This window comes from Culex pipiens, chromosome 3 (assembly GCF_016801865.2).
Source record: "Culex pipiens pallens isolate TS chromosome 3, TS_CPP_V2, whole genome shotgun sequence".
Classification (NCBI taxonomy): Eukaryota; Metazoa; Arthropoda; class Insecta; order Diptera; family Culicidae; genus Culex; species Culex pipiens.
In genome coordinates, this window is record NC_068939.1 from 45,825,660 (window position 1) to 45,846,305 (window position 20,646).

Sequence of the window (20,646 nt, forward strand, 5' to 3'; positions counted from 1 at the left end):
TAAAATCAAGATTGAAATGATGTGATAAATCATTTATAACCTCGTATTTCGCTTAAACACATCAAAATTTAAAAGAACATATAAACTTCTCTTTACTCTTACAGTTGGTAGCTTGAGTTTAACAACAGACAAGTTAAAACTGTGTTTGATCAGCATTGCTTTCACCAGAGAAAATGGTTGGTTTAGTAATACTACAGTCGATTTAATCGTGCACGGCTTCGTCGCGTTGTTTCTGCCGTGGTTTAAAATATGAAAAATATAAATCATGCATCTTTTACACTATACAGTCACAAGTATATGTTTAACAATAAAAAACTAACTCTACTTGATTCGCCCGCAATACCTTTCGGGGTATATCCTAGGGCTCTACCTCTCCTACTAACATTGAGTCCAAAACCACCCTACAAACATCTATACCACTAAGGTGACGCAGGGATCCTTGCGCACTTTAGATAGGTGTTTACTAACATTCCTTCCGTTCCCCAAAGGATAGCTTGGACCCGGCGAGGACCCCCTTATGCCCTGGGCTGTATTACACACTCATCAAAAGATGAAGACATGGTATCTCCCGTGTTGGATTATTGTTCCGGATGAGGGTCTAACACAACCAGACCAAACAGAGGGATAAGCGTTGTGGAGCCATCCGTGGATAGGGCGTCCTAAAATGCTAATGCTAAGTCATGTTTAATTTTAAAATTGTTGCCTTTTGCAAAATTTTCAAACGAATTAGGCCGATGTCATTTTTGATTGCGTTTTTATAAAAAAAAACTAAAGGTTCTGGGACATAAACATAAAAAAAATATGTAATTTTGTAGAACCTTGAGAAAGATTAAAACAAAACTGAAAAACTAAGAAAAATATACACTTAAATGTAAATTATTCAAGTACATGTTTACGGTTTTAAAAAAGATCTAGGTATTTTTCAACAATGATTGTATTTAAAGTTAACGGTTTTCTGGATATTTGAAGAAAACATCTTCTTGTATAATTTTACAAAAAAATATATTTGCCATAAAATTAAAAAAAAAAATGGTTTCAACCTTGACCAGAGCCTACAGAAACAAAATACAACCTGCTCGAGCATTTCAAATAGTCATTATTTATCAAACTTAGATATTTGGGTGTTTTGGAACAGAATCCAAATTTAAGCTCGATCTGACCACGGGAACTCCTCCATGTAACCACTTGAATATTGTTTGGGAAAAATATGTGAAATGTAGTTGTACAAGTTTCACAATAAATTCAATTTTGTAATCTCAGATCGCAAAATCTTGAAACGCTGAAAATGTATTTTTTCTATGATTAGGTAAACTAGAGGAAAAAGCCAAAACAAACATTTTCAACATTTAGAAATTTAGATCTAAAAACTGAATGAAATCTTAAAAAAAAATAAATTTGTAATAAATTCTCGATCTTGAGGTTTTAAATTTACGATACAGTTCAAACTCGATGATCTTACCAAAGCGTCACTTAGAAAAATCGAAGCGAATTTTCCTACATCTTTTTCTCAAAATTTCTCTAACCGAAAAATAACTCCAAAAACACTTCAAATTTTATCAGGTTTTCTGTAATCTAAGATGGTAACAAAAATGGCAGCATTCAAGAACCTAGGAATTTAAGAATTTAAGAATTTAAGAATTTAAGAATTTAAGAATTTAAGAATTTAAGAATTTAAGAATTTAAGAATTTAAGAATTTAAGAATTTAAGAATATATGAATTTAAGAATTTAAAAATAATATTTTTTTGTTCTCTTGATTGTTTTTATTTGATTTTTTATTTCTGAATATTGATATCTTTGATTTTTGTTTTCAGATTTATTTAATTTTGATTTAAAAATTTCGGATCTTTTAATTTCTTTTTTAATATGAATTAATTTTTTTTTGGGTTTTTTAATACTATTTTTCATCGATTCACCCTTCAAATGTACGCATTGTCCTTAGTATGCTATGACGGCTAGGAGAAAATTACGACGCCCCATTTCAGACGGTGAACACGTGGCAGAGCATCTACTCGAGTTTTGGCTCAGAAACATTCTTTTAAGTACTAGAATTATAATTATTGATGTTCCTGGAAGAATTTCAACTATTCTAAATAAAGTAAAATGATGATTTTGTGTTAATAATGCAATCGATGCCTCTCCACGTGTTCACCGTCTCATATGGGGCGTCGTGGTTTCCACCTAGCCGTCATAGCATACTAAGGAAATGCGATGCTTTTAAAGGATGAATCTTTGGTTTTGGAGACACCGGACGTCGATCCAATGCGCACCTTGGGGACAGAATGGACAAGCCTAATTCCTTCTGGAACTTGTTCATTGGACCATCCCCTACACACCTGTCTTTATTCCGAGTGAATCCATGTTGTCCCCAGACCTGTAGGAACGATTGAACGAAAAGCACAAAAATCCCATAGTAATTTCCATGTAAACTTTGAACCGCTGGGGACAGGCCAATTCTCAACCAAATGGGCTGATATTTGGCATAAGAGTCCCTATGGGTATCCTCTACTAGGGGAACCTCGGTTTGCCTGATTCTGAGAACATTTGGTTTTTGATGAAACACCCTAATATCCAAAAAATTCAAATTCAAATTCCTTCAAAAGATATAGATTTTTGAATTTTCACATATCATTTTTGTATGGACAGCTGTCAAATTTGTATGGAAAATTATATGAGCAGAACTAATGATGCAAAATGGCTTCTTTGGGCATACCGAAGGAACCAAAAAAGTTTCAGCCGGATTAAAAAATACAGAAAAAATCGAATGACCGAAATCTTAGAGAATTGTTCCAATTTCCGTATTTTTTGAAGTTGAATATTTTTTTATTTTCTGGATTTTTAAAATTCAATATTGTTGTTTATTTGTTCTTGACATTTTAGAGCAAAAAGCTTTTAAAATTTATTTTTTTTAAATAAAGAAATAACGTTTTTTCAAATTCTCAAAATAAGATTTTTTTTAATTCCAGAATTTTTAAAGTTTTGAAGGTGTGTTAATATTTCAAAATTGTTTGCAGAAAATTCAAATTTGTATTATTTAGTTATAACTTATAAGTCCTTAGTTTTAAGCATTTAGAGTTTCCAAATAAAATATGTAAATAAGGGAGCATTCTTTTACTACATAACGCAAAAAATAAATAAATTTTAGAGTGTATTCTTTGTGCACGGACTTACATCCAGACACACTCACAGACATTTGTTCAGAATTTGATTCTGAAGGAGCTATTACACTACGGCAAACAAACAAACAAACTCGCACTTTTGAGTTTGCCTGCTTTGTTTGTTTGCCTGGATTTGTTTGTACAAACGTCAGGTAAACTGTCAAACACGAAAAAGTGCGAGTTTGTTTGTTTGCGGTAGTGTAATGGCTCGTTGAGTCGATATGTATACGTGAAGGTGCGTCAAGGAGGTCAGTTCATTTTACGAGTGATTTTATAGCCTTTCCTCATTGAGGTGAGGAAGGTAAAAAGCAAGGCATTTCTCAACGAAATCAAAACACCTTCCTCGTTGGTTTTTAATCGTTTTAATAGTGTACATTTAGCTCCAATAGTTCTACCTTCATCTAGTGCCAGACTGCTGCTGCTTCATTCCACGCTTAATCGTTAACGGTTAATAATTATGACAATGTGTTACTTTAAAAACGCGACCTGCTCCTCCTCCCCGTCCTTAAGCCTTACCGCTGGCGGCCTTCTCGCGGGCCTTCTTGCCCTCGACCAGACCGAGCCGTTCCTTCTCGGAGAGCTGATTCAGCACCTTCGTCACGACTCCCGTTCCGAGCGTAATGTGGCCATCCCGAAGCGTGAACCGTTGGCCCTGCTCCAGCACCATGGGCCTCATTAGCCGGAGCTGCAGCTTGGCGTCCTCGCCGGGCATGATCATTTCCTTGCCGGGGATTTGAACCTGGGTGGCGCAATCCCACGTACGGGAGAACATCTGCAGCTGGATGAAGCTGGTGAACGGTTTGTGGCGACCGCCTTCTTCTTTTGAGAGAATGTAGACTTGGGCTTCGAAGTTGTCGTTGGCTTTGACCGTTCCGGGCTTGCACATGACCATGCCACGCTTGATGTCGTCGCGCTTGATGCCGCGGACGAGCGCGCCCAGCTGGTCACCGGCGTGCGCTTCCTCGAGGATCTTGTGGAACATTTCGATTCCGGTGATGGTCGATTTGATGACCTTGTTGTAACCGACAAACTCGCACTCCTGGCCCTTCTTCAGCGTGCCACGCTCTAACCTTCCCGTCACGACGGTCCCACGTCCGGGAATGCTGTGCACCGACTCCACCGGCAACAGGAACGGCTTGTCCAGGTCACGCGTCGGCGTCGGCACGTACTTGTCCACCTCCGCAAGCAGCTTCATCACGGCTTCCGCGCCAATTTCCGGACTCTTGCCCTCCAACGCGCACAGCGCCGAACCCTTGATGATCGGAACGTTGTCCCCGTCGAAGCCCATCTCGCTCATCAACTCCCGAATCTCCATCTCGACCAGCTCCACCATCTCGGCGTCCGCCGCGTCCACTTTGTTGATGAACACCACGATGTGATTGACCCCAATCTGCTTGGCCAGCAGCAAATGCTCCCGCGTCTGCGGCATAGCACCGTCCGTCGCGGCCACCACCAGGATCGCTCCGTCCATCTGGGCCGTTCCGGTGATCATGTTCTTGATGTAATCCGCATGCCCCGGACAATCCGTATGTCCATAATGCCGATTCTCCGTCTGGTACTCAATGTGGGCGACGTTAATCGTAATACCGCGCGCCTTCTCCTCCGGCGCGTTGTCAATGTCGGCGTACTTCTTGCTCTCGGCCAGGTCCTGATCGGCCAGCACCTTCGTAATCGCCGCCGTCAGGGTCGTCTTGCCGTGGTCAACATGTCCGATCGTGCCGACGTTGCAGTGCGGCTTGTCCCGCTTGAAGACCTGCTTCTCGGCGTAGAACCGCTGCTGCTGGAAGCCCACGGCCGCCGGCCGGAACGCCGCCCCGTTCGTCAGCAGAATCTGCGCCAGCGGCTTGCGGGCCACTGTTGCGGGAGAATGATTACAACATTAACCTCACTTTTTCTTGTTGTGAACCGCCCGGTGGCGGAGTCCGCGTTGAAAACAACTTACCGGGGTTGAAAAAGGTGCGCAGCGCGACGTAGCCGGACATTGTGAGTTCGATTTGCACTGTTTTCACGCTAATTCACCACGAAAAGTGCACTTTTTCGCTGCGAAAACACGGGAGTGAAAAAGTTCTTGATTTTTCTTGCGCAAGACCTCACGCACGGACTGTCCAAGTGTGACTTTGACGTTTTGTTTTGGGTCGAAAGCGACGACAGGGGGTTTTGTTAGCGGAGGTCGAACGAACTTTTGATCGTCGAATCAAACTCGCGCTAGACGTGTGATGTTTGTGACGCTCACCGTGTTGTGACAGTTTGCTCAGCGCCAACGCCAGACATTTTGGGAAATTTTGTTTGAGTGGTGAAAATTTATGATTTTAACTTAATATAAACCGTTTTCTGAGTATTTTCCAGTAAATAAGCTTACCCTCTTGCAGAGGGTTAAAAAATCTACAAAGGTACGTAACAAATTCTTGGTTTATCTTAAGAAAAAGTGAAATAACTTGAAAGCGTCCCGCTTTGTTTACAAACTTTCAGAAGGGTCGGAATTTTTGCGCAAAAATGCACCGTCGCGGAGGAAAACGCATCCGGATGGACGAACCGCCCCCGGATTTCGACGAACCGATCGAGCCACCGTACCACAGGTTAGTTCTAATCAAAATGTGTAATTTTGCGTGATTTGACCTACTTTCCCTTGTTTCAGTGAGCCCCACAACGAGAGTTGGTCTTCCGGCGGAGCCGGAGAGGGTCCATCGGAGGAACATCACCCGGAGGAGGGTGGTTCCGCTGTTGCTGTTGCAGCTGGTCCGCAACCGACGGGGGGTGGCCGCGTCGGTCGTATGACTCGGCTGAGGGCGCGGGGTGGAGTTCCGTTGAAGGCGCCGATCATCGACGAGGACGATGACGATATCTTTTTCGGGGCGGGGAGGTTCGAGCAGCGGCAGGAGTTGCAGAAGAAGAGGAAGGCGCCGCGGAAGGCACGCGGGGAGGGAGGCACGCCGAAGGAGCCCAAGGAGAAGCGGGTTTATCACGAGGCGGATGATCGGGTCGTGGTGACGGACCGGGAGAGCACCATGGACGAGAACAGTTTGTACTACATTTTGAGGCATTCCAAGTCGGCGATTACGGGCATTGTGGACGATTGGATCGAGAGTTACAAGCTGGACAAGGATTCGGCGCTGATTGCGTTGATGAACTTTTTCGTGCACGCGAGCGGTTGCAAAGGGAAGATTACGGCGGAGATGCAGCAGACCATGGAGCACACGGCGATCATCCGGAAGATGACGGAGGAGTTCGATGAGGACAGCCACGAATATCCGCTGATTATGCCTGGGCAGCAGTGGAAGAAGTTCAAGATGAATTTCTGTGACTTTGTGCAGACGCTGGTGAAGCAGTGCCAGTACTCGATCATCTACGACCAGTTCCTGATGGACAACGTCATCTCACTGCTGACCGGTCTGTCCGATTCGCAGGTTCGTGCGTTCCGTCACACGGCCACCCTCGCCGCGATGAAGCTGATGACCGCCCTCGTGGACGTTGCGCTGCTCGTGTCGGTCAACTTTGACAACGCCGCCCGCCAGTACGACGCCGAACGGTTGAAGCCCCGTGACAAGCGAGCCCCGGACCGCCTGGAATCCCTAATGGCCAAGCGAACCGAGCTGGAGGAGAACATGGACGAAATCAAGAACATGCTCACGTACATGTTCAAGTCGGTGTTTGTGCACCGCTATCGGGACACGCTGCCGGAGATTCGCGCCATCTGCATGTCGGAGATCGGCATTTGGATGCAGAAGTTTTCGCAGAACTTCCTGGACGATTCGTACCTCAAGTACATCGGCTGGACGCTGCACGACAAGGTCGGTGAGGTGCGGCTGCGCTGTCTGCAGGCGCTGCTGCCGCTGTACGAGAACGAGGAGTTGAAGGGCAAGCTGGAGCTGTTTACGTCCAAGTTTAAGGACCGCATCGTGGCGATGACGCTGGACAAGGAGTTCGAGGCGGCCGTGCACGCGGTCAAGCTGGTGATTAACATTTTGAAGTGAGTATTCTTAATCGACTTTTAACAATTATTTGACCATTGTTTGATTTACTGCCGTTTTGCGCGAGGTTTGCTCGTTGGACTCTAGTGACATGAGACAATTATGCGTGAAACGACAGTGTACTACTTTCAAAAGTAAATATATTCAAATATATAATTAAAACACTTACAAATTTCCCGTATTAAAAATATATAATTCGGAAAGATAAAAATCACACTCAATATTGAAAGATTTACTGCTGATTTGCACTGTATTTTATGATAATTTTAGCACCAAAGTGTGAGTGTTGGTTCAAACTAAAAATCTCAAAATATAGATTTAAAAAAAAAATGAAAGTGGCTGCCCTTTTCATCAAACTTTATTTTTTTAACACTGAGAGTTAAAATAATAGTTTCCAAAATTTCGTCATTTGAAAAGGCGACACAATTTAAAAAACTGTGTTTTTCTGTGTCCCTTTTTTTTCTGAAAAGTCCTAATCTTATTCAACATCCTTGCTCAAGACACCACATCGTTCAGAAAATAACCTTCTCAAGATAATTAGATTTCAAATAGTCGCATGCCTATTTTGTATGACAAATTGCCAAATTTGCATGGAGTCTTGATGGAAAAACTAATAAAACTAATTCAATAAATCCTCTACAACCCAACCCTGCCTCTAGACGGGCTTCGATTAAAAAAAATCGCCAAAAAACCATTTTCAGCCTATTTTTGATCTTTAAAAAGCGTTGGAAAGAAGAACTCTTAAAAATATTAGAAAATTTAGGTTTGGAAGTTTGACTTATTTTATGTAACTTTGGCAATGTTTTTAAAAATGTATTTTTTTGTGGGGTCAACTTTGGCTGTGTTTTTTTACTAACATTTTCTGTATTTTGAATAAAAAAAATATACTGTAATTTTTTTTTTAAATTTTAATGATATTGGTGCAGAAAATGTGAAAAACAAGCAAAAAATTTCAAAAGTTTCTTTAAAAACATGAAAAAATTGGCAAGGCAAAATGTAATGATAGGTAAAATAGGACAAAACTGGAGTTTTTTTTTTTTTGAAAATGTCCAATAAACCAAATTTCCAGTTTTTGCTTGTTGGGTGTTTTTGAAACCGCCTTGAGTCAGGAGTATTTAAAAACACCCAAAAAAAATCTGAAAATTTGGTTTATTGGACATTTAAAAAAAACTCCAGAAATACTATCAAAAACATAAATAAACTAAACAAGATAAATGCTAATTAAACTACTAAAAATAAAACAAGAAAAACATAAAACAAGAGAAAAAAAAGTTTTCCGTAAAAAAAAATTGTTCAAAATACCCTACTAAACATAGAAAAAAAAATATTCAAAATACCCTACTAAACATAGAAAAATCAAATTAAAAAAAAAAATAATTGGGCAGTAGAGGGTTAAATAAAAGTAATACAAAATTGAAAATTACAAAAATTAAGTTGTGATAATATTGTTTTTTTTTTGCAAATATAATTTTGTAAAAATCCGAGGAAAATTTGCTCCGAAGAAACTGATACATTATTAATGACATTATTGATGAACAAGGTACATTTTCTAAACAATCTGATTTTTTGAAAATTGAGGGTTTAGTGTAAATAAAATTGTTAATGAAAAACATAAGATATATTTAAACTACTTGTTCGCTAACTGGGCTGATCGAAAAATGACAAGATATATCGATGCATTACATTTTCTTAACAAAAAATAAAAATTAATGTAACTCAACGATAGCAAAATCTTTTAAAATTATAAACATGCAATTTTATGAAAACTTTAAAGTTATTTTTGGCATTTATTTTTGCATTCACTGACCCCTCGATCGTTTTGCTTCATTTTTACTTTTGACGTTTGTTTGTTTTTTCGCTCAGTTAACAACACCCAGCTACCGAACAAGTACTATATAAAAATAAGCTTTCCGATTAGTTTTCAAGTTTGTTAGTTTGGCAACACTGTTTTGAGATATCTAAACCCAAATGAAATTTATTGCTGACCCTGTACTCTTTGCAGCCCAGTCAACAAACAACGCATAGCTGTGATAATTAAATAAATTAAAAACATTAATTCTTTAAAATTTTATTATTTATCAAGCAATACTTTAAACCCCCGGTGTTTTGACATTTTTTAGTTTGTTCCCCTTTGACTTTGTCAAACCATAAGTTACGAATTGTCGCTTTTTACACGGCGTGCAAGGTATGTAGATTAAATAAGGTAAACATTTAGTGATTTTCAGAAAAGTGAAAATTTTACCGTTTTCCGGATCAATTTAACTACTAAACTAAAATGAAAAACGCCAAAAAAATAATTTTCAAAAAATAAAATTCATTTCAAAGCGTTTTTTGGCTTAACAACCTTACAGAAAAAATCCGGTGAAATTTGCTTTGGAAACGATCAATACAAGATCTAATGTTTTGATAGCTGGAAACCCCGCCTTACCTTATCTAAACTAAATGCCTTGCACGGCGTGAGCGAAACAATTGGTTTTGGTAGTGTGTGTGAGCACCGTGTTAAGAGGGGGTCAAACTAAAAAAGAACCCCGATGATTTGACATCAATAATTGTCAAATTATTGAGGTTTTAGTGTAATTCGGAATTATAAAATGAAACGTTCGTTTAAAAATCTTAATTTTAAGATTTTAATTATATTGAAAAAAAAATATAAAAAAGCAAATCAAAAATTATAAAACATTTCTATACAAAAAATACAAAAATCCTAAATAATTAAAAATAAAAATAAAAAGAAAAATTGTACAAAAAAATCAAAAAACTTAAATATTTTTTTTGTTGTTTTCCTTTCCCTTTTAAATTTCTAAAGTTTCATTGATTTTTTGTTTATTTTTGTAGATTTTTTTGATATTTTGTAATTTTTTAAATGATTCAAAGTGTTTGAATGTTTATTTTTCGAATATTAACAACATTAACTTACAGTATTTTTTACACATTCTTAGTGAAAAATAAAAAGATCAGAACATTCAAAAATTAATGCTCCATCATTCAAAATTCAAATTTCAAAATTTCGAAACTTTTTTTTATATTTTTTCTAGTTTTTTAATCAAAATGTTTAAAATTCAGGCTTAATTTTTTTCGAATTTTTAAAATCGTAATTTAAAAAATCTGAAATTTCTAAATTCAGAATTTTAAAAATCTGAAATTCAAAACTCAAAAATAAAAATCAAAATTTAAAAAAAAACAAAATTTGAAAACTAAAAAATATTAAATTTAAAACAATTTTGAAAACAAAAATAAAACGGAAATCTCAAAAATCTCAAATAAAATTTAAAATCTTAAATTCTTAAATTCTTAAATTTTTAAATTCTTAAATTCTTAAATTCTTAAATTCTTAAATTCTTAAATTCTTAAATTCTTAAATTCTTAAATTCTTAAATTCTTAAATTCTTAAATTCTTAAATTCTTAAATTCTTAAATTCTTAAATTCTTAAATTCTTAAATTCTTAAATTCTTAAATTCTTAAATTCTTAAATTCTTAAATTCTTAAATTCTTAAATTCTTAAATTCTTAAATTCTTAAATTCTTAAATTCTTAAATTCTTAAATTCTTAAATTCTTAAATTCTTAAATTCTTAAATTCTTAAATTCTTAAATTCTTAAATTCTTAAATTCTTAAATTCTTAAATTCTTAAATTCTTAAATTCTTAAATTCTTAAATTCTTAAATTCTTAAATTCTTAAATTCTTAAATTCTTAAATTCTTAAATTCTTAAATTCTTAAATTCTTAAATTCTTAAATTCTTAAATTCTTAAATTCTTAAATTCTTAAATTCTTCAATTCTTAAATTCTTAAATTCTTAAATTCTTAAATTCTTAAATTCTTAAATTCTTAAATTCTTAAATTCTTAAATTCTTAAATTCTTAAATTCTTAAATTCTTAAATTCTTAAATTCTTAAATTCTTAAATTCTTAAATTCTTAAATTCTTAAATTCTTAAATTCTTAAATTCTTAAATTCTTAAATTCTTAAATTCTTAAATTCTTAAATTCTTAAATTCTTAAATTCTTAAATTCTTAAATTCTTAAATTCTTAAATTCTTAAATTCTTAAATTCTTAAATTCTTAAATTCTTAAATTCTTAAATTCTTAAATTCTTAAATTCTTAAATTCTTAAATTCTTAAATCTCCGTCTAAAAGCGAAATGTAATGTTAAAATTTTTAAAAAATAAGAAATCTGGAATTCAACAATTTGAAATTTCAGAATAAGAAAAATAGAATTCTTAATTTGAAATTGTCAAAACATACAGACTCAAAAAACGTAAAAAGTACGAATTATTAAATTGAAAAATAACGAAAATATTACAATTGATTTTTGTTCATTTTTTTTTTAAGAAAGTTCTTAGGTTATCAAATTATTTGATTATTCAATTATAAAATTATTAGATTATTAAATTATTAAATTATTAAATTATTAAATCATTAAATTATTAAATTATTAAATTATTAAATTATTAAATTATTAAATTATTAAATTATTAAATTATTAAATTATTAAATTATTAAATTATTAAATTATTAAATTATTAAATTATTAAATTATTAAATTATTAAATTATTAAATTATTAAATTATTAAATTATTAAATTATTAAATTATTAAATTATTAAATTATTAAATTATTAAATTATTAAATTATTAAATTATTAAATTATTAAATTATTAAATTATTAAATTATTAAATTATTAAATTATTAAATTATTAAATTATTAAATTATTAAATTATTAAATTATTAAATTATTAAATTATTAAATTATTAAATTATTAAATTATTAAATTATTAAATTATTAAATTATTAAATTATTAAATTATTAAATTATTAAATTATTAAATTATTAAATTATTAAATTATTAAATTATTAAATTATTAAATTATTAAATTATTAAATTATTAAATTATTAAATTATTAAATTATTAAATTATTAAATTATTAAATTATTAAATTATTAAATTATTAAATTATTAAATTATTAAATTATTAAATTATTAAATTATTAAATTATTAAATTATTAAATTATTAAATTATTAAATTATTAAATTATTAAATTATTAAATTATTCAATTATTAAATTATTCAATTATTAAATCATTAAATTTTTAAATTATTTTATTATTTTTTTGCCATTTTCTTAGTTCGGATCATTTTCGGAGTCATATTTAAGATTAGAGAAATTTAGAGAAGAAAATAATAGAAATTTTGTGTTTTGTTTTCCAGAGTAAAGTTTTGGCAAGAAGTATCAAGTACTAAATCCCTAGATTTTATAATTTGTTGATTTATTTTATGGTTTTAATTTTTTTTAAATCTTTGAATTTAAATTTTTTTTTCTGAATTTGTTTTTAAAGCAACGATATTTAAAGTGTTGCAAAAAAAATGCTAATATTGTTTCAGAAATGGCAAAAAAGGTTCCATTTGGTACAGGTGGGATATGAATCCACAACTGATCAACGGTACTGATCCAAATGCTTTCTGTATTATTCTTTTTTCGTTTAAAATTTCATTCATTATGTTACTCTCTTCTATGTTTGTTGCGGTTTTTTTTATATATGGCGCGGATTGGGTTTTGGGGTCGGCGCGGATCTGGCGCGGATTTTTTCTCGTCTTTTCCGTAACAACCCTGACAGAGGAAAACTTTGTGTTTTTGACTGTTGTACTCTATTTCTGGGCTGATAAGCATTTTTTTGAAATTTTCAAGCTTGCAATATAACTAAATATTCAAATTTTGTCCACTTTTTATGTATGCATTCCAGAATTCACCAGGACATCCTGACGGACAAGGACTGCGAAATCGTGTACGAGTTGGTGTACTCGTCGCACCGTGGAGTCGCGCAGGCCGCCGCCGAGTTCCTGAACGTGCGCCTGTTCTGTCTAGACGCCGACGCCCAGGTGACGTACACGAAGCGCGGCAAGAAGCGGCTCGCCAACACCCCGCTGATCCGGGATCTGGTGCAGTTCTTCATCGAGTCGGAACTGCACGAACACGGAGCGTATTTGGTCGATTCGTTCATCGACAGCAACCCCATGGTCAAGGACTGGGAGTGTATGACGGATTTGCTGCTGGAGGAACCAGGGCCGGCGGAAGAAACCCTGGACAACAAGCAGGAATCGACGCTGATCGAGATTATGGTTAGTGCGGTGCGGCAGGCTGCCACGGGGGAACCTCCGGTGGGGCGGGGAAGCAGCCGGAAGATGACGCTGAGCGCCAAGGAGATTAAACAGGTCCAGGACGATAAGCAGAAGCTCACGGAGCACTTTATCCAGACGTTGCCACTGCTGCTGAACAAGTACAGTGCCGATAGTGAGAAGCTGACGAATCTGCTAGCGATTCCGCAGTACTTTGACCTGGAATTGTACACGACGACCAGGCAGGAGGCGAACCTGCAGGCGCTGCTGGACAAAATGACGCACATCATGTCGATCCACGTTGATCGCGAAGTGCTGGAGACTTGCTCGAAGACATTTGAGTTTCTATGCACAGAGGGAAGCGCCATCTACACCCGGTGCGACGTGGCCAGATCAAACGTAATCGACGAGTGCGTCAACCGCTACAAGGAAGCCATCGACGACTATCGAAACCTAATCGCTGGCGAAGAAACCCCCAACGAAGACGAAATCTACAACGTCAACATCAGCCTCAAAAAGGTCTCGATCCTCTACTCGTGCCACAATCTGAACCCGTGGAACCTGTTCGACTCGCTATACCAGGACATCGAAGAGAGCCTTTCCGAAAACGCCGGCGACAACGGAATCCCGCACGAAGCCCTCGTCTACTGCATCGAGGCGTGCTTCTTCTCCATCAACTGGGGCCTCTACTTCCTCGAAAACACCATGGACCGATCGGCGGCAGCCGAAGTTGACGAACTGTCCACCAACCTCAACAAATACCTCAACGCGTGCAACGAGCTGATGCACTACGAGGTCGCCCCCACCGTCCAGGAAGCGGCCTACATGTCCATCTGCGACCTGGTGGTGGTGTTCAGCGATCAGCTCGCAACCCACCAGAACGAAAGCATTCGCAAGTTGGTGTTTGTGCCGAGTGCGGAGCAGCAGGGCTTGCTGAACGAGTTTGTGCAGGCGAACGTGTTCTCGACCGAGCAGGAGGAAGGTCACGACGAGACGCGCATCGAGGAGCTGCACAAGAGGAGGAACTTTTTGGCCGCGTATTGTAAACTGATTGTGTACAACATTCTGCCGATGAAGTCGGCTGCGGATATTTTTAAGCACTATTTGAGGGTGAGTTGGTATTTTTACACGATTGTTTCCTTTTCAAGCTCGGAGCTAGGAAGGCGGTTGTAGGGTCCTATGCGATGCAAGTCGCCGAACATGTATTTATATTGCACCACACCTTGCATGCATATCGCGTTTGCACCACACCTTGCGTGCAAGCCTTTGTGTTAGATTCTGACATAAGAGCGCGTGGTTATTTAGTCGAGAGAAAGCCACCGGCCGGAGCGGACGGGGAACGACAACGCGAACCGATGGCTAGCGGGCGGACGGGTGGAAGGCCATCGGTGATGATCGGAGTGAGCACAGGAAGTCTAGGACACTACAGCGGTCAAGGAAAGTTGCTCATTCTTTTCGTGACCCTCTAAAATTCTTGAATGCTAAAATTCAAAAATTATCGGAATTTGAAAATTCAGAAATTTACAAATTCAAAAATCTATTTTTTTAGAATTCTATTATTTCAATATGTTTCTTAAATTCTTAGATTATAAAATTAAAGAAAAAAACAAAACTTTCTGAAATTCCAGAATTCGTAAATTGTATGAAATTTAAAAATTCTTCCAAAATTCAGAAATTTTAAATATTTTAAAATCTGCAAAAAAAAAAAAATGCATGAATAAAATTCAAGAATTGTATGATTTTTAAATTATAAATTATCATAGATCTAGGGGTTTTTGTCATAATTTATTTTCCCTAAAAGAGAACTCGTCTAGCAAAATCTAAACGTAGAAATATGTACCCTCCCTGCAAAGGCCTATGAATTGATCTCAGTTGAAAAGTTCTCCAAATCTCCAAATCAACACAAATTAAATTTGAATTAAAAAATAAATTTTATACTTTCCAGTTAAAATCCTAACATTGTAAAATTTACAAAAAAAATATGATGCCAAAAATTCTGTTTTTTTTTAAATTATATAATTTACAAATACAAAAATCCAAAAATTCTCAAAGTTGATATTTCTAGAATTCTATTTTTTTAAAGATTGTAAAATTTAAATAAATCAGAAATTCTGCACTTCATAAATTTTAAAATTGAAAAGTTTACAAATTAAAAGATCCACAAAATCAATAATTGTTGAATTTACAATTTCAAAATCTTGAAATTTATTTTTTTATAACACTTTGAAAATTGTATGATTCTAACATTGTGAAGTTCTCAAGTTTAAAAAAAATTTTACTTGTGTGATTTTAAAATTTATTAAAATTTAAAGTCCAAAAATAACTGAAATTAACAAAAAAAAAAAATAATAACTTCCTAATATTTAAAATATTGAATAACCTTTAAATCAACAATTGTTAAATTACAAAAAAATCCGGAATTTAATGCTTCTAAAGTTTAAAAAAAATCTGTATTCTAATATTGTAAAATTTACAAAAACAAAAAAAAACTGGAATTTTTTTTATTAATTCTTTTATTATAATATTTTCAAATTCTAAAATTTACAAAAAAAAAACTGAAATTAAAAAAAAATCTAAATTTTGAAAATTCTAAAAAACATAAAATTAAATGGATCTTTTGAACAATCTAAAATTTGAAACTGTAAAAATTTTTGAATTCTAAAAATTGCAAATTAAAAATCCTCAATCCATAATCCTACAAATTCAGAACTCGAAAAAAAAACAAAATCTTAAATTAAAAATTACCATTTTTTTTATTCTAATGTTTATAAATTCAAGAAAAAATCTAAAATTCTCAAATCTGAAAATAAAAAAACAACTTAAATTTAAATATGTAATCGGCGTGGTTTTAAATTTTGAAAACTTTAATGGTATGATTAAAATTGAAAACATTGAACCACCAAATTTTAAAATTGTTAAATTTACTATACCAAAAATTCAAAAATTCGAGATTTTTATGTTTCTTAAATTTCTTAAATTCTATGCTTCTAAATTTTAAAATTCTTAGATTGGAAACATTAATAAAATTAAACATCCAAAAATAAGAAAAAAATCTGATCTTCTTAATTTAAAAAAATGTACTTCAATCTAGACTTCAATAATTGTAAAATTTAAAAAAATCAGAAAAAATGCTTTGATCTTTATTGAACCTGGATCAGAATCAGAAATTGTAAAATTTACAAATTAAAAAAATCAAAAATTCTAAAAATTAGGGGAACTATACCCTTTCTCAGCCTATTTCTATTATCGGCCTATAAGCACTTTGATCATGAATTACAGCTTATAAAAAGTGTTTTTGACTGTTCCAAAGTAATAAATAGCTCAAATAAAAGTGAGCAAGCAACTCTCCATTTTTGAAACATCTGAAAATATTGATTTAATAGCAGAAACGGCAAAAGTGATGAGAATTGGTCGAACGGCTTAGTGTGATTAAAATGGGTATATTTCCCCTAAATGTTTTAAAAATTGTGAAATTAAAAAAAATCATATTTTAAAATTTTGAAAAAAAAAACTGAAATTAAAAATTATTAGAGAAGAAATTAAATGTATGATTAAAAATTAAAAAAAATCAGGCTTCTAAAAATTTTTAATTCTTAAATTTACAAATAAAAATTCTAAAATTAACAAGTCTAAAATCCTTAAATTCAAGAATTATATGATGCATCAAATTTTAAAATTCTAAATTGTAATATTTACAAATTATTTTTTATTCAATTTTGCTATTTTATAATTCTTAATTTCTGTTTTTTTTTTAATTCAAAAATTCTAGAAATCCTACAATTTTTTTAAAAAATGCAAACTTCAAAATTTTAAAAGTTTAAAAATTCTAAAATTCTAAGCATCTTAAATTTTAAAGCTCTAAATTGCAAAATTTACAAATGAAAAAAAAAACCAAAAAGTGTTAAATTCTAGAATTTTAAAATTCTAATGTTTTTTAATTCATAAATTTTATTAAATTCTTAAATTTGAATCTTCTAGCATGCCAAGGATTGATACCTAAGAGCATGCAATGGCACTGACCTTGTTGCGTGCTCTTCGGTTGACGTCCACGTAAGGAACATCCTGGAAGGAGCGTAACTAACTACATCCGTAGTTCTGTTAGATCATCCGAATTATCTTGATCAGAACAGTATAGCTCTGGTTCCTTGCGAGTGTCCTATTTTCTTACCTCCACGTTGGCTTGGTTTTCATGATGACCTAGCTGGTGGCCTGTGGAAACGGATCGTAAACCTTTGACCACCGCGGGTCAGAGTCGAGACGGCTAAAAGAAAGGGGCGCGACAATGTGGGAAAGGGAAGTAATTTGTGATTGTAGACGGTATTGTTTTGATTCGCAGTATGTTGAGTCAACTGCTGTGGATGTACCTGAAACATCGCACAACGGGGTTGCTCTTCTCTTCATTCTCAGCTACCACCTATCTCCTATTTTTATTTTGCTCTAATATCCAACATTTGATTTTAATTTTACTAACTTTTGATTCTCTTATCTCTCAAAGCTTTTCCACTCTTTTCTCTCAATTGATACTGCTGTGACAAACTTTGTTTTGTTTTTTTTTCCTTAAAAATATACTTTTCCTTAATGTACTAGTAATATCAAGTCTATTTATCATTCGCCTAATCTTTTTTGATTTTATTGCGAATTTATTTATTTGAATAATTCTTTATCTGTCCTATAAATTATCATTACTATAATCAAAGCTTGTTTTGTATCTCTATTTATTAACTATTGTCTAATTTTACATCTAATACATCTAGCTTCTCATTTTTATTCTTCAAAATACGCTCATCATTCTCTTACTATTGATACTTGATTTTTATAAAATAAATTCTCTTTTACTGTCAATTGTTTTCAATCTTCACCCTTTTTTTAAACAAGTGAGGTTTGAGCCCTTACTCAATTTATGGAATGGTTAAAGGATTAACACAAATATTACTATTGTATTTTTGGTAAACTTTTATAACATGCTTAGGACCAAAAATTGTAACAAAACACCGCGACAAAAGAAATAGCAACAGATAAACAGACTCAACAACAGGCAAGATTTCAGGAGAAAACAATACACAGTAAATAACAATAAGTTTTTGAATTCAAACTAAAAATAAAACAGTTTTTGCTTTAATGAAAGTTGATAGGCACACTTTAGATGGTTAGGCGCTTATACTTGCATCAAACCCTACGTAATGTACCACCCCCGGCCGAGTTAAAATGCGTAACCGGAAAAGAAGGTGTGCATGCCTGGCACGAACACTCAAAGCGTGTTCTAGCGTGCCGCTCGTACTGACTCAGAGCAATGGTGAGATGTAGGTGTAAGGGCAGAGCGTGTTCGTCGGCAACCTTGTGCATAAGATCGGTCAAGGCCCGTTCTTACACTGAAAATTGCGAATTGCGAATTTATAACTTTAAAATTCCTTAAATTTAATAAAATGCCAAAAAAGAAATATAAGATAAAAACTTTAATAAATGTCAGAGTTGAGTAAACTTAAAAATTAAAAAATAAATCAATTTTTTTTTAAGTGTAATGATAAGGAAATATCCTGAAATTTTTAAATTTTAAAAATATATATATATGACACATTCCGGCGTTGCCACGCCAAAAAATTTCGGATTGGAAAGTCAATTTTCTACAAGTAGTGACTATGGAAAATTAACTTTAAGTCGAACTTTTCATTTGCCAAACCGATTACTCCGTGACGTTGCAACGAAATTTCGACCCATTTTGGTTTCATACAAATTAATAAGTCATGTTTAAGTTATTAAAAACATTTCTTATTGTTAATTCAGCTGCGATTGATGATTAGACCAATAAAACAACGAATAAATAATTAAAATGGGTCTTATATCAGTCAAAATGTGTCGTTTTTGTCGCTGGAGAATGTGTCATATGACGAAGTTTCAAAATTGATAAATTAGAAAATTCTTGGATTTTGAAATTCTAAGATCTAAGAAAAGTTCTAAAATTTTAAAACGAAGCAAAAATTAAAAAAAGTTGACGAAGAATGGAGTTTCATGTAAAATTTGTTTAAAAAAAATCATTACATTTTTTGGCAGAAAAAATGTAATATTCATAATACCAAAAATGGTCTGAATTTTTAAAAATAAAGTGCTCACGTGCTGTATGGATGGCTCAGAATGTGTCTAACTAAAATCAACTCCAATGCCGCTTTTCAAACAAAAATACTTTATTTACTTTCAGTGCTACAACGAGTACGGCGACATCATCAAAACAACGCTCGGCAAGACGCGCGAAATCAACAAGGTCAACTGCGCCATGACCATGTGTCTCAGCCTGATCAACATCTTCAAGGACATCCAGGACGCGTCGCCGGGCGGTCGCGTCTCGCGCAACTCGCAAGAATTCGCCGACCTCAAAGAACTGGCCAAGCGATTCGCGCTCTCGTTCGGACTGGACGCGGTCAAGAACCGGGAAGCGATTACGGTGTTCCACCGGGCCGGGATTCTGTTCGCGGTGACCGTTCCCGCCGACGGGTACGAAGATCCGTCCGCTCCGCCGCCCTGCATTGCCTTCCTGGAAGCGCTGGCCGAGCTGACCAACAAGCTGATCAAGCAGGACAAGAAGTTGATGTGAGTTGTGGGAAAGTCTAAACCTCTAACAAATGCTAATAAAATCAAATTCCTTTCAGTCTCAGCTTCCTGGAGCGCCGCCTGAACGCGGGAATCCCGTCCAGCCGGTCCGAGGACTGGCAGCCGCTGATGGCGTACAAAAACTCGCTGCTCCACGGCGAAACGGACCAGCTGCCGCCGGCCACTGCCGCGAAGCGGGCCTACTCGCGCAAGAAGAAGGACTATGACCGCGAGGACGACGAGGAGGAACACGACGACGAGGACGATGCGGATTACGTGGCGTAAGTTTGAGTCGGCCGCCGGATGTGAGTATTTTAAAACAAATCTTTACTGTTTGGATTTTAATCGTGGTAGTATCGTAGTGTTTAAATGTCCCACAACTAAATATATCATACTGCTGGTAGTAATTGAATGGTCGAACGATTATAATTTCGATGACAGTCCATTTTACGAAGATTTTTTAATCATTGTTTTGTGAAATTTGTTTTTCAATACACCTTAAATCGAAAGATTTTTTTTTTAATATTTTATAACCAAAAACTGACGAGCAGGCTTAGCTGAATGGTTAAGCTGTCCGCTTTGTAAGCGGATTATTCTGGGTTCGATTCCCATCTGCTCCAACCTTACATCGGATGAGGAAGTAAAATGTCGGTCCCGGCCTTGGTTGTTAGGCCGTTAAGTCATTCCAGGTGTAGGAGTCGTCTCCATGCCATAAGTACAAACAACACACCAAACCAAGCCTACTCCGGTGGAATCGCTGGCGGCGGTTGGACTCGCAATCCAAAGGTCGTCAGTTCGAATCCTGGAGTCGAAGGTTCC

At 34.9% G+C, this 20,646-nt stretch overlaps 2 protein-coding genes across 2 annotated transcripts; one reads left to right on the forward strand and one right to left on the reverse strand.

Moving 5' to 3' along the window:
• Positions 1–3,503: 3,503 nt before the first annotated feature.
• Positions 3,504–5,258, reverse strand: LOC120421532 (elongation factor Tu, mitochondrial). Its single transcript, XM_039584751.2, has 2 exons — positions 5,100–5,258; positions 3,504–5,011 (listed from the first exon to the last, which is right to left on the reverse strand). The coding sequence occupies exons 1-2, from the start codon at positions 5,137–5,139 to the stop codon at positions 3,663–3,665; spliced, it is 1,389 nt and encodes a 462-aa protein (XP_039440685.1). The 5' UTR covers positions 5,140–5,258; the 3' UTR covers positions 3,504–3,662.
• A 149-nt stretch (positions 5,259–5,407) lies between these two features.
• LOC120421530 (cohesin subunit SA-1) lies at positions 5,408–20,144 on the forward strand. Its single transcript, XM_039584750.2, has 6 exons — positions 5,408–5,547; positions 5,627–5,733; positions 5,793–7,124; positions 12,873–14,355; positions 19,439–19,827; positions 19,887–20,144. Exons 2-6 carry the CDS (start codon positions 5,651–5,653, stop codon positions 20,110–20,112), a joined length of 3,513 nt encoding a protein of 1,170 aa, XP_039440684.1. The 5' UTR covers positions 5,408–5,547; positions 5,627–5,650; the 3' UTR covers positions 20,113–20,144.
• The last annotated feature ends 502 nt before the right edge of the window (positions 20,145–20,646 follow it).